Source organism: Poecilia reticulata, chromosome 19 (genome assembly GCF_904066995.2).
Source record: "Poecilia reticulata chromosome 19, P_reticulata-male-v2, whole genome shotgun sequence".
In the NCBI taxonomy this organism is placed as follows: domain Eukaryota; kingdom Metazoa; phylum Chordata; class Actinopteri; order Cyprinodontiformes; family Poeciliidae; genus Poecilia; species Poecilia reticulata.
In genome coordinates, this window is record NC_088848.1 from 18,403,936 (window position 1) to 18,429,073 (window position 25,138).

Consider the following 25,138-nt stretch of genomic DNA (forward strand, 5'->3'; position numbering starts at 1 on the left):
GTTGTCTGAAAAAGGACCCAAGTCATAAGTTACAGATGAAGAAAATCTAGTTAAGATCCAAACTAGAACATGTGTGGACTACAGCAAGTTCAGTCAATAGTCTCAATAATGAGGGAAAAGAACAAGAAATCATTAACATTTAGAAATTATTATGGCATACATACAGTTATGAGTCAGTCTGTATTGACCTATGAGACTGTTTTATGTTTGATGTCAAGAATCTATAACTACTATAAATACGTCAGCATGAACACAAGGGTCGCAGTTACTTCGATTATTTTTTTTGCAGTGACAAACATTTTTGCAGTAGGGAACTTGGCTCAACTTGATGACTGCATGTAGAGTGAAGAGCTTTAGAGTCCTCTAGCCTTGATAAAGACAAGTACTGGCCATTTTACATTTGACCATTTAAAATGGTGGAGTAAGCATTACATAACTTAACTCTCTCATGCATAGTGGTCACTACAGTGGACAGCTATCTAAAAGCCACTTCTCTTGTGCTTCTTGTGAATTTTTATGTTATAAATGCACACAGACCACTCAAGTGGACACCAATGCATCATAAAATACACCATCAACTACTGGCCATAAGCTGCAAATGCAAGAAATTATTTTTGTTAAATCCAATATGGCCGACAGACAAAAAAGCATGCCGACCGACCCGGTCCCTCCTTCTACTGTAGACGACTCCTGCAGGTAAAAAAACCACATCAGATAACCCCTAAAGAACAATACTACTGATGTATTTTTCAAATAACAACTTTGTATTTGGAGAAAATTACAATTGATCACCTGAAAAAATTTAATTATATATATATTTTTTTTTTCCATACCTTTTTGATGCCTTAAAAATAGAAAATAAAATCCTGACACAAAGGATCATAATTCATGCATGTAAGGGTTAAGGTCAACTTCCTACAAAATGTAAATACAAGGCAAATATGCTATACTTTGATGAGTGTATAGGCAGAATAATGCAACTGACAACCAAGCAAAGACAGACATAATTTCTGTTTATGAGAGAGAAAGAAATTCACTCAGTAATGTAGCCAGGAAACAGTCTGAATCCAACTGATAATTTATGTTGGAAATCAAAGAAAAATGATCCTACAAACGTCCAGTGTTAACTACTCTAATGAAGAATTATGTCTTTGTTTGAGTGCACAGATCTTAGACTCTAAAACAAATGCTTCTCTAACTAGCTTAAGTTTTGCTTAAATTTGGAGAATTCAAGTTGTCAGAAAGACGACAGAACAGAGCCACTAATCATACTAATTGGATTTCTTTTGTCTTAGTTTATCATTCCACCATTTTTTTCACCATACTTGATTTGAAAAAAGGTTTATTCATGATATTCAGTTTTTTTAAGTTGAATAAAAGCTGCAAAGACAAAGGCAAAATAACTAACCGAACATCCTCAGAGAGTTGTAATCCTTTATTTTTTTGACATTTTTCTGCTCCACCTCTTACATCTGCAAATCTAAATGTGAGATGGAATTTTGGAAAAATCATAATATATTGTTTGAGAATAAAATCATCATCCACTAGCAAAAAAATCCCCAGAAATACAGAGAACCATCACATTATTTTACAGCCCACAGCAGCAAATGTAATGACTTCAACAAAGAGAACGGTCAGGCAACCAAGACCCTTCTTTGTTATTATTAACAAAGTGACAGTCTCTTTACGAAGCCCCTATGTAACCCCACAGCCTCTGTGACAGAATATTTATTTCAACTTTTACACTCAAATAAGCTTCATTTCAGGGTGGATTCGAGCAGAAAACACACCAGAAAATGTCATCACTGTACAATTCTCCCTTTGAGCTTTCCCAGGCCCCAAACAGTTGGTTTGAAAATTAGTTTCAATTCATTGTGCAGGAAGCATAGAAAATGTCACCTTCTGTCATCATCTATTTCAGATTCGGTGCTCCGGGGGTTTTGTAAGATGGTTAGCCTCACGCAAGGCAAACAGCTGACAGGCTGCTGGAGGTTATCATCTTTAAATAAGGGTTACCCTTATATGCAAGTCTTTCTTTTATTCTAGACGCTCAGATTTTGTTTGGTGCCGAGCGGGGGCAATGAGATATGCTGAACAGGAGACGGAATTTGTTATATAAAATTTTGTAATTGCACCTGTCGGCATTTACGTGGAACGTCTCGAAAAGTGTAAAAAAATAAAAAAGGAAGGACAGAATTCAGTGTTAAAAGAAGGAAGGACAGGCAGGAAGAAACTTGATAAGGATAATAATCCAAATACATTTCAAAGCTGACCTAAAGCTGTAGCTGAAAGTTGTGCATATAAAGACACCAAACGAGCCAGCAGATATTCCATCGTCGACTACGCAACAAACTTCAAGCGCAATCGTCGAGTCGATTTTTCTCTCATTTCTGCACGAGATTGAGTTTCAAGGACTTTTACCTTCTCCTCTCTCGTCATTCCTCCTCCCTCTCCGACTCCTCCATCTCTGGGCTGCATCTCCAGCACGGTGCGGAAAAGCTTCTCTGACGTCTGCGTGAGGACGCCGATCTCTGCGTTGGGATGAAGGCCGTACAGATACGGTGACTCTGCAGGCAGCGTGCCGTCGACATACTGATGAAGGAGAAATGACAAACAGAGATGGAATCAAACAGATGGTTCTGTTCTCATTTGTATACAATGACTATTTTATCCGTTTTTGATTTTTTTTATGTCAGGTAAGTGTTTCGGAACATGAAACAAATGTTAAGAACCTTAAGTAACACAAAAGAAATAGTTTTAAGATAGTTGTTTGACTTTCACTTATTAGGGGAAAGACACCATTAGCATCTCTCTGCTGTTAGGTGAAAAATATGATTTCGCTCATGTTGCATCATGAATCATAAGCTTATGATGCAACAGTGTTATTAAACGCTGCTTAATAACATTGTTTGGAAAGTCATATTCCCTACCCAAACTCTAGCATGGTTATTGTTATATCTGTAAAATCAAGAAATGCCATGAATCTGCTAGTCTGATGGCAATAGTTTGAAAATCTAAAATAAGATAAAAAATATCTTTAAAAAAGTGGCATATTATGCCAAGAACTGAAGACATCCAACAAGAGGAGAGAAATAAATCTATTGAAATCTATCAGTGGAGAATGAATTGTAGCCCCACTTTGAAGATTTTGGGACAGTGAGTGACTATCAAAAAACAGAGAGAACAAGGGATAGTTTAAAAACAAAATTACATAAACAGCATCTTGGTGACTCATCCAGGAGGTCAAAAAACCCAGAACAACACGGAAGCAACAATAAGAAAGACAGTGGGTAAAAATCGGTGTCCATTGGAGAATACCAAGGCAACAACACAACCAACCAAAAAATGTATATTATATATATATATATATATATACATAGGCTTGTCTCACATTTGCCAAGAACTGGGTTAGTATCCATTTTTTGAACTTGTGCGTCCAACTGCATTAGGCATAGAACTAACTAACTAACAGAAGAAGAACTTTCAGCAAATAGGGTGATGGTAATGTAATTCTACTCTATTCTATTTATATCTAACCAATTTTCAACACAAGTTAGGGTGAACTATTACAGGTGATAATAGACTGAAGGAGAATATCTGGCTCTCAGTGACTCAGTCACTCTGTATTCAGCCAACAGGACAATAATCCAAAGCTCACCAACAGTTTGACCTTTGCATGGCAAAAGAAAAGGAACAAAATTGGAGTTCTGAGGTGGTCTATTCAAAGCCCGGAATGATCTCAGAGACATTGATTATGCCAAAAAAACTCTTCAATGTAGCTGCATTAAAACATTGCTGCAAAGAAGAGTTGGCCAAGATTCCTTCAGAGTGAACGACAAAAAAAAAAAAAGCTAAATCAGAGGTAATCTATAAGGGCTGCCGCTTTTATAGAAATTGATACTTTTCTTCTTCTGTTCTTACTTTTTCACAGGTCTGCACATCACCGAGCAGCACAGCAAGACAACTTATTCAATAATGTGATAAGCAGCTTTTTAAATCTCATGTCTGGTTTTTCTTCAATAGAACTGCTGACAAAGGAAGTGAAGAACCACAGAGTTGAAGGAGTTTTATTCAAACAATTAAACTGATAACAGTTGATGACGACACAAAAAAGATGAAAATGCTGCATTTTGCATCTGCTACTCCATAATGAAAACACATGCTTCTAAACTGAGTGCAAAATAAAAGTCAAATAGAAATAAAAAAGTGCTTATTTGGTGAACTGCATTAAAAAAAAAAGTTCCTCTGATGTCAGGATGAAAGTTTTAGAAAGAACCTGGCTTTTAGAACAGGATCTCTTTATAGTTGCTTCTTTGATCTCCTTAATCCTTCCTGTCAAACTTTTACTGATAGCATGTGTTTAATGTTGAAGGAACAAAAATGTTTCGGGTGGATGTGTGGAAAATTCCACCTGGATGGTTACAGTGGAAGTGATGGCCTTCTGGTACCCAGAGGGCATTTAAAAGCCCCGGGTCTCCGGTCAAACTCCTTCCTGGCTCAGCCTGGCTGTGTTGTGACACCGAAGAGTAAAAAGCTGCAGTTTTTCCCTCCAGAGCTACTTAATACATCTATATGTGCTCACTGAGCAGTCCACAGACTAAGGGGAAATTAAATCCAAATCAAACATCCCACTCCTCTTTGGCTCCACCGGAAAACGTATGGGAGGAATCTGAACCGATTATTGCTCACATATGACATCACCATGGGCCACAGCACACACAAACTTTAACCGCCGCTGATTTAATCTAGTCAATTAGGGTTTGTGTTCAGTGATAAATGAAGGTGAGGGGCAGGAAAAGAGAAGTTGGCTAAGCAGGTTTAAAAGTCAAAGGACACTTCAAGAAATGTTATTTGAACCAGCATAAAAAAAATACTTTATTTTGTTTAAGCTAGTTTGTTAGTTTTACTTAAATTCGGTTCAGATTTGATTAAAATTGTACATTTGAATATTCATCTGAAACATTCATCTTATACAACATATTTCCCAATAAGCTCCATTTTAAACCGTTTTTAAGCAGGTTTATATTTGTACTTTTTTTTAAACTCATCATTCAATCCAATCCATAAATCTACTCCACACACTAACAAAAACTCTTTTTTGGCTCTTCCAATACATTGTTTTTATTTTAAATTGTTCTGCATTATGTTAAAATACAATCAAAACAAACATTTGTTTTCATGATGAGAACAATAATTTTCAATTTTGAATGTTTATCTTTTAATGAGTAGTGTTTTAACTCTGGCATTATTGATTTTAAACATTGTATATTAAAATGTGCATTTTTTTCCTTGTAGATATTGCAAATTAGCTTGGTATTTGATAGCACTTAATAATTGTCCAAAAAAATAAACAAATAAATGACAGGTAAACAAATAAGCAACAGTACACATATAAGGTTTGAAATGGACAGTGAACGTGGAAATCACTCAAAGCTAAATTAAATAGTAATCTTTGCTGAATGTTTCATTTTTATATACGTTATTGTACTGTTTTGGTTTGTTTCCAAGTCTGTCTCCTGTAAGCATTCGACGACGACTATATTGCAGATATTGTTGACATCTAAATGAAAAACAAATGCAGAATAGACTTTTGGTTTGGGGAAACACTCCAGTATTCATGGAAAGATTTGTAATTCAGTTTTTATAATTGGGTGAAATAACATTAGAGTACAGATGTTATTGCAGGCAGTTTTCTATCTCTCTGAAACCAAAGCTTGTAAGCAAAATTTAAAAAAAAAGTTTTGCTTCTGAATGTAAACTCACATTGATCAATCACATTCACTTTTTTAAAAAATACTTTAACTGGATGTTTATCAATAGAACCACAGACAAACACCAAGTCTGATCAACACCATTGATTCTTACAAGAAAACAAAAATGAGCAAAATTTCAGATGAATGGTTAAATGCCTGACGGCAATAAAATGCCACAGTCACCATTCGTTAAACATGTTTGTACAGAAACAACATCATCAAAATATTTGATGTTATTGTTTTTGTACTTGAATTACAGTCTATAAAATACTACAACAATAATTAGACAAAATATCATTTCTGCATCGTCTTACTGTGAACTTATAAAAGGCGTTGCATCTTGCCTTTTAGGATAGATTACTTTATACCAACAGAGAAACTTCTTCCACCCACAGAACAACTCTCTGAGACATATTAATATAACTAAACTACAATCTGTAATTTCCCAGGGACCCACACATAGTTTTATTGGTATTGATTTAGCATTGAACTGTATACGTCCACACAGTGCCCAGGGAAGAATGATGGAGAAAGACCTATTAATTATAGCTGCTCGGTCAGAGCCGTTTGAAGCGATCATTAATTTGCAGAAGGCACAGAAAAGCCCCCTGGGAACAAGTAGGTGGAGGGACCTGAACTTTCTTCTGGATCGCTTACCAGAATACAATGTCTGATCCAACTGCACAAAACTCTCTCTTCCTTTCCTTTCTTGTGGTTTTGGTGGTGGGAATGGTTTTACTAAATGGTTTCATGTTGTCCAATTGGTGGCAACATTTCCCTCACCTGGTGGTAGCTGTTGTAATCCATGTTGCCAGGCAAGGGGAAACCAGGCGCCAGAAATAACTCCCCCTCCATCATCTCAGGCTTAATAAACTCCTCCAGGTAAGTTCGACACAGATGTCGATCCCAGTCGTCGGTGATGTGACCCCCGTACATGATCTCACCAAACAGGTAGCGCAGGTCGTCGTACGGCACCTGGCGATTACAAAGAGAGACAATGTTGCTCCGCCAAAAGCGCCTCGGGGTGTCACACGAGTTCACATTTCCAATTAAGACTGCAAACAGTATTCTTTGCAATCCACCTGCACAAGAATGGAAAGAAAAGAGAGGGGAGGGGGGGGCATGTACCTTCAGATTGGCCTCCAGGTAGTTGTAGAGGACGTTGATGGAAATGGTCAGGTCTCCGGTGTTAAAGGGATATGATCTGTTCCAACCTTGAGGACCAAATTTTCTTCTCTCAGCGACCACCGCGTGGAAGTAGCAGAGGGAGAACCAGATGCTTTTGAACTCATTCTCCCGTGCACACATGTCCAGAGACTCCTGGGAAACCAAAGGACAAACCGCAGAAGGAGACCTTTTGGCACAAGAAAGTACAGTATTTTCATGCAGACATGTTTCGTGTAAGAGAGTTGAGTTCCACAAAACTCAGTCCAGTTACTGTTAGGGCTACAAGTCCCCCACAAAAAGATGAGTACTTTTTAATACACATTTGAAACATTTTTGACAAATGAAAAATAGTCATTTTTGAATATCCTTTTTATGTTGACAGACATGAAGAACAAAGACTTTGTTGGCCTGGCTGACAGTATTTTGATATATAAACACTGAAAAAAATTCAAACTCCTTTTAAAGCAGTCATGATGACACTTTGAAAAAGACTATCAAGGTGTACATATCTCCAAATAAAAGCAAAATCTGTTTTTCCTCCTAGGACTGAAAGAACCAAATGACCTCACTCTGTTTTTGCAGCTTGTTCTTGCTGTGTTTTCTGAGTGAAACTATAAAACCTGTCGATACCTTGCAAGAACAGAGGAATTTCTATCATTGGACAACTGGTTTTGAATGCTTGCAGCTTGTTCTCGGCAGAACATAATTTTCTTGTGATGTCCAGCAAGTATTGTGTGATTGAACAGAAATCTGAAGTGACCACGGCTACTACAGTGACAAACCCTATACCTATGAAGACTCACCAGATATACATTTGAGCCATTGTGAAGTAGGAAATATCTCTTAGTTCTTGTGACTGCAACCTTGAGGAAAGGAACACATTTATCTGTTCTTGTGGAGAATGCACAAGCCTTTACGAACTACTTTCTTTCCGGCAAACCATTAGCCTAACCAGTTAGATGAGGTATAAATGCCATTTAAAATGAACTCAACTCAATAAGGCAACTCAACACACAATTTAAGTTGTTACTTCCAAATCAGTCTTCTACCAAGGTTTTATCCAGCTTGATACCCTGCATCCACCTCAACATCAGGGGCTCATAATAATACCTTACAGTGATACAGCAACAACAAGACTATACAAAGATTGTATAGTCTCTGAATGCAACATTGCAGTCTTACCAACAATTGTTTCCACACACGATTGTAAGAGGTACAGAGTTGTGGCAGACGGCTCTGTGAACAGTTTCATTTTGTCAAATCTTCCCTGATGCAGCACAGCAACACAGAGACAAAAAGGTGACTGGATTGCAATAAAGCCAAGCATGAGATTCATTTTTAATTGTCACAACTTGTCAGGCGCTTTCAGCTTCCAACTGTCTCCTGGGCTCATTATTCTAGACAGGCAAATAAAGTGAAAAAAGAAAAAAGAAACGTAAATGGCACTGTAATCTCCAGAGGGGCAGGGGAGTCGGTTAAATAAGCATCCCAACAACCCCTATGGAAACCAGAAGAGTGGAGTCTCTTTACTTTAGCATGTAGCAAGCTGTGTATCACAGTAAAGGCCCCACATTTCCCCCCTGCTGCAGTGCCCTGGGGAGCTGACTGCTACGATGTGCACATAGAGTGAATAAGTAGAGTGCAGGCTTACTGCCACACACACACACAGTCGTTGTTTGAGGTTTAGTTAATATTCTGCACGGCGCTCCTCTGCTCAACCCAGCTGAAAGAGATGCATAACCTCCCTATCCATGACCTGTGGACTGGAGAGAAACAAAATGCTGCAAGATTGTTTGTACAAACACGCACACACACTCATACCCTGTATTCACAAACACGAACTGAAAGGACATTTCCATATCAATGAACTGCCAGAGTTAACCATGTTTAGTGTCTGATTACCCACAAAGAATGATCAGCTGAACAGACCAATAAGGAATTGGAAATCCATAGGCACTGTCTAGGGTTTAGCTTTTAGTGATGTAAGTCATATCTTTTTTTTGACAGTGGTCTGTAACAAGAGGTAGGTCAGTGAATTGCAGAAAAACCAAAGAAAAAAGAATGTTATTTCTCTGGCTTAGCTCTGGCTTTGGCCTTGCGGGTGGTCCATAACAGAGTCAGGCGGCAATTGATTAAGTCTCACCGACAACACATGACCAGAATATTCTCTGAGCCTAACCTCGGCAGACCTCCCCATGCCTCTGCATAAGGCCGGGCTCACAAACACGTCGCACTTATCAGGCAAGATACACATCAGCAAACTAAGGATTGTGGAAATGGATCGGGACGTAGCCGAGAGGTCAGGTAATGGTGCGGGCGAAGATGCATTGGCAGCAAAGCACTGAGGTAATGGTAAGGCTTAGATACAGACAAAGAACTGATAAGGTAGAGAAACACTTGAGGAGGCCACTGTGGCACACAGATCCATTCTAACCACGGAGCCCGCAGAACGAACCAGGAGCATAATATCGTCTAGCTTTTCCCTGATAACATAGCCGCAAATTGGCCTTGTTCAGACGTCTGTCCTCAGGTAATCCTTCCGCCCCCGCCAGTTTTCACCACACCAAGTTTTCACTTCAGCAATACCTATATTTATGCCCTGCGTAGGTCACAGGAAACTGAGCAGCCGGGAGACGACTGTACTTTTTGTTTGTTGTAACAATTATAATTTGGCAGCTTCATAAAAGTGAACATTGTATAGTCTCAGCTATGACTCAGAACTAAGAGAAGAACAAAACCTCTTCAACAATAAATAAAAAACAACTGCCTTCAGATATTTTGATCCCACGCAATGGGCACTCGTATTGTTCTGGGAAATCTGGTGTTCTGGGTCTATATCTTCCCTAGTCACCGTAACTCCATGAGAGTAACTAAATATAGTTAAATAAATAGTAAAAAAAGCTCCAAAAAATGGGAGAAAATCAAGAATTTACGTGTGTGTGTGCGTGTGTGTGTGTGTGTGTGTGTGTGTGTGTGCGTGTGTGTGTGTGGGTGTGCATGCATGTGCGTGTGTGCAGGGCTTGTGCAAAGAGCTTTTTGTGTAATATTTAAAAAAATGAGGAAGTAGTAATTGAAAGTATTCTATTTTATTGTTATTTGCATAGTTTAATAATCCAAATGGGTAGATCCATAAATATCCATACATATTTTTGACAAGTATATACGTCAAATGTATATATACGGGGGTTTAATGAGATCTAGTGGTATGAGAACTTGCAATATTAAAAGCCCTACAGTATTTCTGGTCAAAGGGAAGTCTGTCTCAAAGCGCTAATAAGTTCCTCTGAGCATTGTCTGGAGGTATTAATATGAAACTCAGGCATGAATTGCATCCCAAGACAGTTAAAACATTGAAGAAGCCTCCACCAGTTGTAAGTAATCGCATCCCAGAATTTTTGCTATTTAAAAGAAAAAAAATTAAAAAGTATTGGAGTAACAAGAAGTAAATGTACATCCTGGATAACTAAAAACACTGGCAATTATTTTTGTAGATTCCTATAGGTGGTAATGTTGATTTCACTATTTTTAAAGGAGTCTGGAGAGGTGTCAAGGTTATAAGCACTGATGCCTGGGTTCATGAAGTCTGTTTGCATTGAGACTGTATTTTCAAGTACAGCAAACTCTGATATGGTTCAAACTCATATTTGGACGCAAACAGACTGGAGAGCGCTCCAAAAGCAGAAAGTGGGCTATAAAGAATGACATTTTGGGTGAATAAAAGTAAAACAAGAGTCTAATACTGTAGGGAGAAACAGCTTGTGGTCTTTTGCCAAAGACAAAATCGCCTATCTTACAAAAGGCGATTGTAAGCTAAAACTTACAATCGCTAAAATCTAACACCACTTAATTTTTGTTTGCATTGTTTGAAGGAGGAAGTTGTGCTCGGTGTCTTCTTCTGAGGGTTTTGGTGTTTCTTTCAGTGTAGCGTCACCACAGGCAAGGGAGGGAACAGGTTTTTGGATTGTTTGACACAGTGAGGTTATGAAAGCAAACCGCACCAGCTGAAAATGTAACAAAAGTTGCAATTTTCAACTCAGAGTCGAACAGAGTCCACCGGACCATCAGGTGTGAAAACACCCTTAGCATGTGGACTGGCAACATGTCCAGCGTGTACCCTACCTCTTTCCCAGTGACGGCTGGGGGGAGGAACCAGCCTATGACCCTGCTAGGATAAGTGGGTGTTAAGAAAAGACTGATAGATGAGTTTTGTAAAGGTCCACTAAGATGTTACTTTTTACTAGACTACAGCTTGATCAGAAACAACACAAAAAGGACAAGATGGCATACTGACACCATTGTGTCACGCTCACTGACCAGAGATTATCATTGTGGGTTGTTTAGTAGATATTTATTTTCATCGATATGCATTTTGGCATTTATACTGATCAAACCTCAGCTAGATTGTTAAAACATTTCTAGTTCACGTAAATCCATTATTGTCTATCATCTAGTAATAAGCATTGAAGTAAAGCTTATTATTACCAAGCACATTGCTATCCCTGACAGTGTTACCTGGTTGAAGTTGTCCAGGGCTTTGTGCAGGTTGGCATGCATGCCGGTAGGTGGTTCATTCGTAATCTTGATGGAGTTCTCCAGGATCCCCTGAGGGATGAAGTGGCTGTCGCGGGTGGAGGACGGCTCAGCGCTGACAAACACTCGGAAGTTCTCGTGGCTTCCCTGGGCAAACTGCTCGAGAAGTTTCTCCAGGGTGCCCAGCCAGCGAGCAACCAGATGGATGTTCTTACAGAGGAGAAGACAAGCAAAAAAGTACAAAAATAATAGTTTAATTCAATAGTTTTTGACAATTTATTATTCAATAGTGGAATTTATTGCAAGGTTTGCCTATGCCATAACAAATTCACTTATTCATTATTCAGTAGCCACACTGCGCACAACAACATCAAAGACAGAGTGTTTTGTTCTTATGTCAAGTGGAGTGAATGATGGTAAAGATGAAGTTCAGCCTAAGTAGTAGGTGGGCTAAATTATTTCTTTTGAGAGAGCGTAGTTAACTTTAAAGAGATGCATGACTGAATTGGCTGGTGACCAAAATCTGTCAGTCAAAAACTAAGAGCTTCACTCCAATCTGTTTACTCTGAACACTCTTTGGTGTGGAAGCTGTTGCTGAATAAATAAAACTCAATCTTAGATATTTTCTGTATCAATATGATGTTCAACAGTCAGTTAAAAATCAGAGACAAAACAGAAATCCAATGCTATACTGTCAAAGTTTTTACGTTTTATCATTCAGGTTCAGTTCAAAGCCAGAAGGCTTTATATTTATATTAGATCTATATTTTTTATAACAAAAAATATGGTGGATTTAGAAATGTTGGGTGCATTTTCAAGGGAAAATGTCGACCTTTGTAGAACAGCCCTAATGTTTACTGCTGCAGTAATTGTACTATTGCGCATCTTGTGTTGCTAAGATAAGATGCTCAGTGCTCCTTGCAACATGGCCTTCTAAACATTAATGACCATTCAGGTTAGGAAGTGTGGAAACGAAACATTTCGACTCCTGCTCTCATGTCTTCTATCTTAGTCCCTAAAGAGAAAACCAAATCGGTTAAAATATGAACCAATGATCACAAATCAGCCACTAATTTCTGATCGGTGCACTTCTCGACTCTAATCTACTCTGACTGCGCTTCGACTTTTCTGTAAATGTCTGTGCTTAAATGGATAACACAAAGTGCCATAATAAAGAGCTGGAATTGCCAATATAATTCCGTCCTGTGATGACAACTAGAAAAAAGGAGCAATTAAAACGCTACACATCTCCTGTTCTTTACTGTGACTTTGATGTGGCACTAAATTAAATGGTACATAGCGCCTGAAACGCTTTTTTTTGGGTTGACAGAGTGAAGTGACCGTTTTCCAGTGGAGGATTTTAAAGACTTTATACATATTCATCTCGGTGTTACACGAGTTGCGGACGACTTCAATTTTCCATCTCAACCGTCCTGACGAGAACAGGATATCCGATGGCTGATAAGGAGTGTGCCCAGCCCCCCCACACGTCTCACCACGCAGCACTGCCCACTCCCTAAATCTAATTACAGCACTAATAACTGCAGTCATTGATTCATAAGCCGCTTTACTTTCTCATTTCCCTTTGCTCTCAGTATTTAATCTTCCTTATGATGACTGGAGTAAGAACTCTTTAACGAATGACAGGGAACAACAGGGGAGGGCTGGGACGTCAGTTTTGCGGGACTTGGAAGAGAAAAAGTAAAGTAAATCCACTGACGAAGAAGTTTGGGAGGAGTTGGGAACAGAGAAGGACGCAAGTTTGTTCCTCGCCTGCCGGTGCCTTAGAGAGTAATGAACGGTATACAAATTAAAAGTCTAAATTCAAACGCTTTTTCATCAAGCCACAGCACAACTCTTCCTCTCGGCATGTAAATAGTTTGGCTATAAAGCGAGCCAACAGTAGAAGTGAGAGACTGCCCGAGAACTTGTCACTGTAATGAAAGCATTCATCGTGTGGCTGCAGGGAGAGGAGACGAGAGGAATGGAGAAAAAGACGAACCAACAGGCCAACAGACAAACAAACACGACAGCAGAGCGCTCCTGTTTTTTGTGTTTTTTTAATTAACTTTCAGGTGCCGTGTTCTTCAGGGTTTTTTTTCCTTCCTTCCCTCAATGTCTTCCCGATAAGGGCCTCCCAGCTTCTTCGATGGCTGCAATGATACCACATCAAGGAGTCCTCTATTTACATAATAATATGAGAGTTGAATCTAAAAGCCATTAGAACACACCACTGGCAAGGTCTTTGATGCATTGCTGTCATGCGCGACCCGAGGGAAGGCACAATGGCACGTTGGACTGCACCAAAAGCGTCTCCATCGAGCAAGCAGAAACACACGCAGGCGACCGCACAATATTTCTCCTTCGCAGAGGAATTGGTCGGGGAGTGACGCGGACGAGGACAGCTGCACAGCTGGGCTCCTGCACTGACGAGGCGGCCCCGCAGCTCAGAGTCTCTCAGACTCCACACTGACGTAGGAAAAGCAGCAAACAGGGCTGAGGGGGAATAAAAAATAAAATAAAACCTGCTCCGCCGACACAATGAAGGCACTGACAGCTCAGCATGCTGAGAATAAATTCACAAATGTGGAGAATCCAGCTGCAGTAGGTGTCTTGACATGGATTTTAATGTTTAGAAATGTTTAATGTTGTGAAATAATCAGCGTGAATGTTTAGGTTATAAATGCAGGGCATACAAAAACAAAAGGAACATCCTTATATGTGAAAGAAGGTCTTTTCAAATAGTTCAATGTGTAGGGAAATGACATAACTTTAGGTCTATGCAAATAAGAGGCTTACACTGCAAAAACACAACATCTTACAAAGTAATGTTGGTTTCGTTTCTAGTGCAAATATTTTATTACAATTGAAATAAATCAAACTAACTTAAAAGTAACTTTTCAGAAAGCTTGAGATGTTTGTTTTAAGTAAATAATCCCTTAATACTGATGAAAAAGTACTTACTCTATGCAGTTAAATTAACTTACAACATAGGAAAAATGTCTTGTTATGTGTTAAATAATCTGTCAAAAGAACAAGTACTGAAAATACTGAGATATTTGAACTAGAAACTAGACCAAAACTGCTTGGTAAGGTTTTGTGTTTTTGCAGTGCAGGTGTTTGTGTGTGTTTGAATGTCTAATAAAGCAAAAAACAAAACAAAAAAAACTTTGACCTGCCTCTTGTTGCTTGGATGAATGCTTAAGAGGTCAATTCTTTAATTCTACTCCCACAGGAACTAAAAACTCTAAAACCAATTCTTAGTTAGGTTATTAAAAAAAAAGTCTCAACAACTGTTCTTAGGTATGAGTGTATTCATAGTTTTGTACTACTCTGTGATGAAGTGCAATCTGTTCAGTGTGAACCACGTCTCAAATTACTACTGGGGATCCACCCCCTCCTTGATTTTATAGACGACAAGATCTATGTGACACAGACTACCTGTTTGTCTCTGAAATGTTAAGTTAAGTTTATATACATAAAGTATTTCCAGAGCGGTACAGAACTATTTTTCCCGTGGTTCCTAGCAAAGCAAGTGGACATGCACTATATGCTGCCTTCTTTTACAAATCCCTGTATGTCTTGTCTACCAGCACACAATAAAATAAAGCTTTTGAAAGTGCATGAACAGTAGTGGTCTTAGGATTTCTATATATATATATATATATTTTTTTTTTCTTTCTCAAGATTATTTTTGTCACTGTGACTGATGCTGGTGGCAGGTTCCTAAGGAGGCGACATGGGAGAGTTTCCGCAGTAATCAGCAGTGCCAGCTGTGGTGACTGGCAGTTGCAGAGACAGATTGGTCCACTTTATATCAAAGCCTCAAATAAGTGAGTGATTTTGAATTTCCAAAACATTTTTGTTTCCAAATACAATCGAACCTACCTGGCTCTAGGAAAAAGAAATGACAACAGGACACTGGAGTGAGGCGTTTTCCCTCAAATGGCCAGGAGGCTTTAAATGTGCAAAACGGATGCCAAGTCGAGGCCACTCCATCCCGACTGCGTGGCCAATGTGGGATATTCAGCTCCAATCTGCCCGATTGATTGCCTCTCAATCTGCCCCCACCACCTTTCTGATGGGCTGCTTCAAAGTTTCTGCATTTCCTTCTCTCAGCCCCATCTGAGCAGAAGCTGCTGTTCAGACGTATAATTACCTGTCGAGTAAGGGGGAACCTGCCATTGACCTGGCTTTCCACTGATGCAGCGGCGGAAGAAAATGTGGACGATGAGAGCAGAAGAGTGTGGGAAAGGCAGAGGATGCAAGTCGATGCATAAAATATTACAAGACAGGGAAAGCAACATGGTGGAATTGGCGGGTAAGACGGAGAATATGTTGTTGGTAAAATTCAGCGTGAACACAACTCCTCCCAGTCCTTTTTTCTTTCTTCTTTTTTACTCAGTGTCATGTCTTGGCAGGCAGAGCCACAGACAGTCGATGAAAAAGTGAGTAGGAGGTTTGTTGCTAGGGGGACGAGACCTTCTTAATCCTAATCGATCGGCATTCTTATGCTAAGGTAATTACGCAACTTTTGTCTGCTATCCTGGGTCTTCGAGAAGACAGCGATGCCATCCCAACACTGGTTCCCTTTTTTTTCTCCCCTGTGTGTTTCTACCAACTGTGTGAATTAAAAGAAAAGGGTGTCCCACCGTGCCTGGTCTGCGGTTCATATCTGTCGATACGTCCCACTGGAATTCCTCCAAGGTTTTCACTTAAAATGCAAAAGCCCGCCTTGCCCTCCGGATAAGAGAAGAACAGACACAGCAGCTTCAAATATTCTACTGTATAATACAACGACCCATTCAGTTAGGGAAAAAATGCAGCAAAGAAAAATTTTCTACGCAGACAAACCGTAGAGGGAAGCAGACATCCAGATGAGCATGCAAGAACTGTTTTTCTCTACATGGAAGCTACGCCTGATCTGGCATTCTCTTTCGGAAAAGCATCAGCTGAGAAAATTTTATCAACTAATTGTTCTCCCTCTCCTGCTGTTAACCTTTCACTTTCATGACCATCACAAATATTCCTACATCAGTACATTTGTTTCTTTTTGTGCATTCTGTTCTGTCTTTTCAGACCTCTGTTCGGCTGAGGCACCCAGCCGCTTGTACTGAGCCAGGTTCTGGTTCTGCTGGAGGTTTCTTCTTGTTACAGGGGAGTTTTTTTTCTTTACTGTCGCTACATGCATGCTCGGTATGAGAGACTGCTGTAAAGTCAATGACACGATTAGATGAAAATTGTTGGGTTTTCTTAGACAGGAACCTTTTCAACTAATTTGAATGATAAACTGAGCTTACTGCACTGTTTAATAACTGGAATCAAGTAACTAAGTAAAGTTTTTCTTTGTTTTTTTTCTTCTGTGATTGTCACGATAACTTTTGCTGGACAATAAATTGACCCAGTAATCGTTGCGATAAACGATACCTTATTGCTAAATGTTTTGAGACCATGTTAAATATATTAGCAACATAAAAATGCTAATTTAACGTCTCAAAGAGCAATACATTTTCATTTTGTAAGGAACTCTTAACATTGGAAATGGAAAATATTTGAAATATCCAAAAATAAAGAACAAAAGCAATAAATAAAACGGAAATAAAAACCACACACACAAGAAACCATAAAATATTTTGTTTATGATGTCTCTAAAAAAAATTGCCCTTCAAAGAATATTCCTCATCAGAACAAAAATTACTGAGCTTAATTTAATTGATCATGCATCAATGATTAATTGATGCTTGGCTGCATATTTCTTGAAATACTTGAAAAATCTAATTCGGACGTTTAAATCTATCTAATCAGAAACCAACAGACACAGCAGCCTAGACATCTATAAGCCTAGCATCATGATGAATCATTTAGTACTTAGATTCCCAGCCCGGCTGTGTGAAATACGTGAGCGTTTGCTTTACCTGCAAGATGACCCAATGGCCTTCCTTAGCAGCCAGATCCAGGGCTTGTTCAGCTATAACCTCTTGGCCTTGACCCAAAGACACATTGTGGAAGTTGTTGTTGTCAAATGTGTAGCCCATCTTCTTCCCTAAAGGATAACAGACACATTTAATATGATTTACACACAAAAACCAAGTTATTAAACAAAATTGATTAAGATTGACTAGTGCTAAGCTTCTCTAAGAATTATGGCTAGAAGGTGCGTCACAGAGCTGGCATTATGCAAACAATACAGAACACCTATAGAATAACATCCTTACTACTTCTGGTAAGTTATTTTATTACCATCTGTGGACCCGAGCAAACATTTTTCTCTTTGTAGACAATACAAGACTTCTATTGTGCACAATGGGGCCAACGGAGGTGGATTTCTTTGGGGCGGTTTATTGTTAATTCCAGATTTCCCTGACCGCGTTTCTCTCTGCCTGACAGTATTCAGCTGTCAGACACAGTGTTGAAGGCCTGTTGATAGGGGTTTGATTTAAAGCTTTGGGATCTGGACACCATGTAGGTCACGAGTCCAAAGTGTCGTAGAGTCAAATGTAAGGCCTGTCTGTTAAAAACCTGAACACTGGTGAAAATTTGGTCTCACAACATGACAATGATCCCAAGCACAGCAACAAAAAGTAAAATGCATCGCCCCAATCAAAGTCCACTAAAACTTCAGACCCCTATCAACAGTGTTTTAAAAGTCTCTGCAATAAATGCAGAGACTTTTAAAAGCCTCTGCATTTATTGACACCCACAAATTTGAAGGTATATGTATATTTATGTATATTTTTGGTTGTATTAAAACATCAACTATAAATGACTGTCTACTGCAAATCTAACTGTGGTTTAAAGTTTCTTATATGGTATGATATATCAATATGGTCAAATTTGACTTATATGCCAATATGAAAAGTCATTAACTTCAGCCTGTGGAAAAACAAAATATGTATTTAGAGAAAATGAAGACTGCAGGTAAGATAATTACTAATAACCTCTTCACAGAAACCCCCCTTGAAATAAATATCACTTCATGTGTTAACATCCAGTTATATCATATGTCAGTAAAGCTGCTGCATTTTAAAACTTTGAGTGCATTCAGACATTTTTCCAGGTTATCTTGTTCTCAAATTTAAAACTAAGTGAAGTTTCAGTCTTTTTCAGACTGCCATTAGTCCCCTGCAGAGCATTCAAAATCACATCACCTATCTAATAAAAATCTAATTAGATCTTAATACAGATGATGAAACCCAATTTTCACATGATAAAAAAAAATCCCCCCTTTTTTTGTTCAGGCAGCAGCTCATCAGCGTTTTCTGCAGCAGAAACTGGTTACTTTTGCCTTTTACTGACTCTGCTGAAAAATAAAACTGTTGATAATCAATAACGACGCTTCTTTTGGGGAGTTTCAGAAGCATTGCTCCCCCTTATCACATTAGGAGAGACAGGTGCATTTCACACGGTACCCAGGCTTCTCTCCGTGAGAAAGAGAGAGACGCCAATAAAAATCTCACCAATAACAGTTCTCTCCGGGTAATAAAGGCATCTAACCGCCATTATTAAATCAATCAAAAGAGTACATTATTTAAGCTATAGAAACAGAACGTTACACACAAGCAATATGACGCATGATGATGGAGCGCATTAATGCCAAAGTACTGACTCGTGAATTTGCACGGGGGACCGGGTTGCGCCGAAACACTGTGGATATTGCTTTGCTACGGTTAGCTGAAACAATCTCTGCTGCCTGAATATTTCATGGAGCCAACTCTAAATACCCACAGACGGAATAGTTTGGCAGCAGATTAAAAAGATATCAGGCTGTGAGAGTCCCCCTTTTCCAGGTCAGTGGAAAAGCTCCCATTTTTAGAGTTTTTTTTTTTTTTTGTCAAAGAAACAGAACCAGGGCGTCGTGCAGGTTGGCATACACAGTATTCAAACAATGATGTAAAATAACTCAAACCGGTGACATTTACTTTCCGCTGCCCCTAATACACCAGTGGTGTCGCCTCATATATTTATGACCTTTAGCATAATCCGCTTAATCTACCCAGATACTGCTGTGCAGTGGTAGGGACGGCTGGCATCACAGCACAGACTGTTGTTCTGTCTGATGCACCTTTGATGTTGTAATCACAGAAAACTACAAGTGAGACTTGATTTCCCCAGAACAGTACTCATTCCAGTCGAACTGTGCCACATTTTCTCTCAATCAAAAATTTCAATGTGTTTTCTTGGAATTCATAAAAAGAAGTAGATATTTGTCAAGTTGTGGAAAAATTATAATTTGTTCCTAAATATTTTTTTTAGGAAAATACCAGCTGGAATCTAGAGATTAAACCTTCCTGAAGGATGACTCTTCAGATTGTCTTCCCTGCACTTTACTCCATCTCCCTACACTTGCAATTTCCAGCAGCCATTGTACAGCGCATTCAGCGTTAAAACCATCTGACCAAACGTTCTGGAGTTCAGCTTGGGTTGATGGGATTAAGTCACACTGTGTGACTTAACCAAGAGGTTTTTGAAACAGCTCATTTTCCAGACACTAAAAAACATCAACTTATTACCAAAACAAAAATTATGGCAGATCCCCTTTGTACCAATACTTAGAAAAATGCTCCCTTCTCGTTATTTGATAGCATGGCAGTTTTTTTTAAAGGCTTAGGGTTCTTTGTAACAAAGGTGAAAAAGTCACCTTGTTACAGCATTTACAGTGAAATAATTGTTACTAAACCATTAAGTAGTAGTCATTTTAGCACCTAGTTAGGAAAAAGAAATCTAAAAATTGTTTTAAAAAGTGTCTTTTCTCCATAGCAAAACAGAACAAGAAACATTTAGTAGAAGTATCAATATCCTTTATGGAAGTATACACCTTGGACTCAGCTGTGGGGTTTATTGGAAAGCAGATGGTCTTACAGCATAAACAGGGATCCGGTTCATGAAAAGGTTTTTTTTACAGCGTAAGCAAAGATCTGCTCTGTGCAACTGTGTTCAGCAGCAGTTCTTCAATTTCTGTTTCTGGAAATGTTGCATTTGGGTGCAGCTTGGGGTCCACATATTTTATTATTAGCCATGATAGCTAATTCCTTTACTTTAAGATGCTGGCACTGGTTCAACTCTGAAAGCTTTAGCTTTTCCTGTTTGTTTAAACTAAAAAGGCTCATCTCTGGACATGCCTGACATGTTGTTTTAAGACGCCCTCAGAATCTCATTGCTTTGATTCTTAGTCCTGATTGGTCAGGTGAGCCTTCTGCAAGAGAGGGGAGGGGCAAAATTTGAAAATTGTTCATTTTCAATTGGGTATATTCAAATAATTATTTTGTGATATTAATTACATCAAGCAAAGTTTTAGTGTGACAAAATCTGAAAAACTTCAAGGGATATTAACACTTTTACAAGGCTCCATATGCCTCAACTCCAGCTCCTTTACAAAATAGAAAACGATAAATTGGTCACATGCTAGTTTGTGCTGAACTTTAGAGTGAAATTTTAAGGTTTACATCAAGCAGTGGAATTACCATGTTTCTCAACGTCCTTCAAAGGATCGACTCCAGGAGACAGGATGAAGAACATGGGAGTAGCTGGACTGGACTCTTCAAAGGAGACGGCGAAGTCCAGTGATCTGCCCATCACGTACTCGCCTCCCAGTTTCTCCTCTACAAAGTCTCTGCAGGAGGGGACAAGGCTTAGTTCTCTTCAGCTTGTTTTGTTTCATCTTTGACCGACAAAGTGCAGACCTTGAAGAATCTGAATCCTCTTATAGTGCAGAGACAGCTGTTTAAAATCAGCAAATCAAGAGAAATGCTTTCTGTCTCAAACACAGTTTGCTGATAAGAATGGGAATGCTTTAAATAGATTAGGAGCTTGCACCTTGGTGCAGCTTTTAGATTTGATATCTGGAAATGAGTGTTCTGGTGAGCTTGGTTTTGTTTAATTTCTAAATGAATGATAACAAGAGCATGATACACAACCTACTTAAAAGGTAAACATTATATATGCTATCTGAATTATTACAGAGCATTACTGCAACTATCTTGGTTAATCCAGGTATTCCCATATTTATTTAACATTTTGTGACGGTAGTGAACTTTATCAACAGTAAATAGAAAACACAGACAGAGAGGAGAAAGATATTCAGCAAAGGTTCCAAGTTTTGGATTTGAACCCAGGACGGCTCCATCATGGAGTGACTACTCATTTTTTGACCTTTTAAAGAATTTATTTAAAACAGTGACAATACATCGGCTGGATGTAAGTTAATTATTAAATATATTCATGTAATTCCGGAATATTTCACAATACTCTGAAGACCAAAGTAGCATAAATTGTAAGCAAAAAATATTAAATACAACACAGTTAGATTTTATTTTGCCCTGGCTTGAGACTTGACATCTCTTGACCTGTTGTGAAAGGTTCTGAATAACAGAAGAAACTGTGCAGTGGGAAAGGAAGGAGAACAAAGTGCAGGCTTAAAAAAATACTTTTGACATTTTACATGAAGTGCTTCTGAAATTCACGGACTTCGGACAAACAAAAAAAAAAAATATAGCTATATAAAAATTAACAGAATGGTTGTTCAGTATACAAACCACTGAGTTTTAAAGACGAGAACGGCTGTGTTAAGTTTGAATTAATTTAAGGTTTTCTCTTATCCATACTGGGTCAAAATTATACATATATGCTCAAATACTGACCACTTTATTTATCTAGCAATGTCGGTTTGGACAAACCATTGACTTAACAACTGCCTTAATTTTTAAAGCAAGTATTAGAAAGGGTGTTGGAAACATTTCTCATGGTTAGTTTCCACTGGGCTGCACAGTGGCGCAGTTGGTAGAGCTGTTGCCTTGCAGCAAGAAGGTTCTGGGTTCGATTCCCGGCCTGGGGTCTTTCTGCATGGAGTTTGCATGTTCTCCCTGTGCGTTGCGTGGGTTTTCTCTGGGTACTCCGGTTTCCTCCCACAGTCCAAAAACATGACTGTCAGGTTAATTGGCCTCTCCAAATTGCCCCTAGGTGTGAGTGTGTGTGTGCATGGTTGTGTGTCCTGTGTGTCTCTGTGTTGCCCTGCGACAGACTGGCGACCTGTCCAGGGTGTACCCCGCCTCTCGCCTGAAACGTTGGCTGGAGATGGGCACCAGCACCCTTCCCGACCCCACTGAGGGAAAAAGGGTGCAAGAAAATGGATGGATGGATGGATGGTTAGTTTCCACTGACAAAACTGTACCACATAGTTTCTGCAGATTTGATTCAGATCTCCTGTTCCACCAATAATGTACTTAGATCTGGTCACTGTGGTGGACAGTGGTTCACAGTACTGTTCATGAAACCAGCCTGAACCACTGGCTCAAGGCAGGATCATGCCATGATATCACATTATGTTTCACCAATAAACAACAGTTTGTTTAAATTTGTAAATTTTAGCATACAAACTATCAAACGGGTTTTATGGTAAAAAAAATTTTTAAATGCAATTCCAGACAGATAATATTATCTGGCTTTAATATTTAAAAGTTTTTTATTGTTATTTGAGATTAGTTCTTTGTTGAAACAAGGAGTTTAAGTTGAATTTGAAGAACTTTTTATCATTATTCTGGATCATTATTAAATTATTCCAAATATTTTCTCTACTTCTAAAATTTAATAAAAATTTTTATTCATCTGAGATCTTCACTGAGTTACTTGGACTTTTACATTGTTCCAAGTATAAATGCTTTCAAAAATGTTAAAAATACATTAATTATCCTTGTTAGTAAAGACCATGTCAAATTAAAGATTCAATAACCTTTCTTCTCTACCTTTTCATATAAATATCAGTTCATGTTCTGTGATGATTTAACTCTGTGAAGGGTGCAAATGAATTATTAAAAGTCCTCAAATAAGACTTTTACTTTGATGAGATGATGACTGACTGAGCCTTTTAATTGTATAAATAGATGATGAATTATAATTTTAAGAAAGGGTATGCATGAGGAAAATCAAACAGTTTAGGGTAGCAAGTAGCTTGAAGCTGCAATTACTACATATAAAAAATGAAAACATGCACCCTGATAACTCCTCACAAAAGCCAAAGGTTTTATCTTTAACCTTTTCCCTTTCAACAACAGGTCAGAGAGATCCTTCAAAGACCAGAGAACAAAGGTCAAACAATGATCCCACTGCTCACCTGACAGCGTACGTCATGCGGTCGGGCCTCAGGGTCCTCATCATGCAAAGCCTCTGGAGAGAGGTTTTGCTCTTCCAGTCCTGCGGGAATTTCTCTTTCTCCGGACACTCGGACTCGACAAATTTCTTCCAGCGTTTGGGTGAACCCTGGATGTCTCTGTCCAGGTGTTGGAACTCATCCATGGAGCACAGGGACTGTCGTATTTGAGAGAGAGAAAAGAAAACAGGATTTAAATTGCAAAAGTTCTGCTCATCAACATGAAAGTTTTTGACCACTTCGGAAAGATTTCTCAGCAAAAGCACTAACTTTGTTTGCAAAAATTTAAATAGAGGAGGAGGAAAAAAAACCCCGATTGCTTATCTTTCTCTCGTGCTTATTTAAATAACATTTATTCAAAAGAAAACGCTGAGTAAACACAGTCGCTTTTGTAACAGCATGGGGGTAAAGGAAGTCTAAATATGCATCCACAGCACAAACAGTGGGGTTCCATTGTGAGCCCCTAGTTGACAGACATCTTATCTCATCTGTGGGAAACAGCAGTGTCACAGTGCTGCCTTGAGCAGGTAGTCACTTTATGACAAGCACACACACACATAGCAAGAATGTATGCCATGTTTCACACTGCATAAACTACCAGGAGGCTACTGAAATCATCCCCACCCACCCCCAATGCGCAAAGAAGACAAGGTGTCAAGAAATAAAAGAACTCCACGCCGTCAGAGTTGGTGAGGTGAAGGGAGATGAGACAAGGTGGCTCTCAGCAAACAGTTCTTCACTCTGACTTCACTTGTTTAATTATCCCAGGTGGGTGGCAACCTCTTAGTCCTGCTCAGAAAGAACGCACTCAGTCCCGAGGGATTCCTCCTCTGGTAATTCCGTCAAGAGAGCCGAGCAATCAGAGGATCTTATCGTCCTTTAAAGCTTTCCGACTGATTATGTTTCCCGCTGCGATAAGAAAATCAAGTGACAGAATTTGATTAGCCGGGACCTTAAACATCTGCAGTGCGCCGAGTGCAGCGAGGATGGGCTCTCTCAGAACCCGCGCAGGGGTTTAGGTTAAGTTAATATTGTAGGCGGAACAGGCTGAAACATTTATGAACAGAAGAAGCGAACAGACAGACTTACTGCTGTTAGGCTTCGGTTTGCTGCTAAACTGATTTGACAAGAGAAGGAAACGGTGCGTAGGAAGACAGCTTTTTCTTCAGGAGAAGCTGTAACTGCTTTGTTCGCTGTTATGATGCTTCGGCGTCACATGTAGAGCAGCTCTATGCGGCATCACATGCTATCAGGAGAGAGATCCAGGTGAAACTAGGGTATATGTTATAAATCTGCAGGCGTCTTTATGAGCTGTCTATTCTCAGAGAGTTGTTGCTGGAAGAGCACACAGATTGCATCACATGAAGCAATTCCACAAACTGTAAGTCAAAAGATGTTGAGGGTAATTTCAGATACTGTGCAGGGAAAATGTTTGGATCTATACAGTATTCTATATTTTATTTTAGTTCTCATGTAATGAGAGAAAAAAGCCATCTAAACCAACCTATTTGGAAAAATGAAATTCCTTCCTTTGCAAAATCAAAAA

General features: G+C 39.0%; 1 protein-coding gene across 4 annotated transcripts in view; it reads right to left on the bottom strand.

Moving 5' to 3' along the window:
* dnah9 (dynein, axonemal, heavy chain 9) overlaps positions 1 to 25,138 on the bottom strand; it is a 163,734-nt gene that overhangs the window by 11,028 nt on the left and 127,568 nt on the right. For all 4 annotated transcript variants that reach the window (XM_008437720.3, XM_008437725.3, XM_008437726.3 and 1 more), the window contains 7 exons: positions 23,557 to 23,750; positions 20,912 to 21,060; positions 17,366 to 17,493; positions 11,433 to 11,660; positions 6,882 to 7,073; positions 6,537 to 6,728; positions 2,422 to 2,592 (listed from right to left, as the gene is read on the bottom strand). In XM_008437720.3, coding sequence (XP_008435942.3) covers positions 2,422 to 2,592; positions 6,537 to 6,728; positions 6,882 to 7,073; positions 11,433 to 11,660; positions 17,366 to 17,493; positions 20,912 to 21,060; positions 23,557 to 23,750 — 1,254 coding nt within the window. The remainder of the gene's footprint in view (positions 1 to 2,421; positions 2,593 to 6,536; positions 6,729 to 6,881; positions 7,074 to 11,432; positions 11,661 to 17,365; positions 17,494 to 20,911; positions 21,061 to 23,556; positions 23,751 to 25,138) is intronic.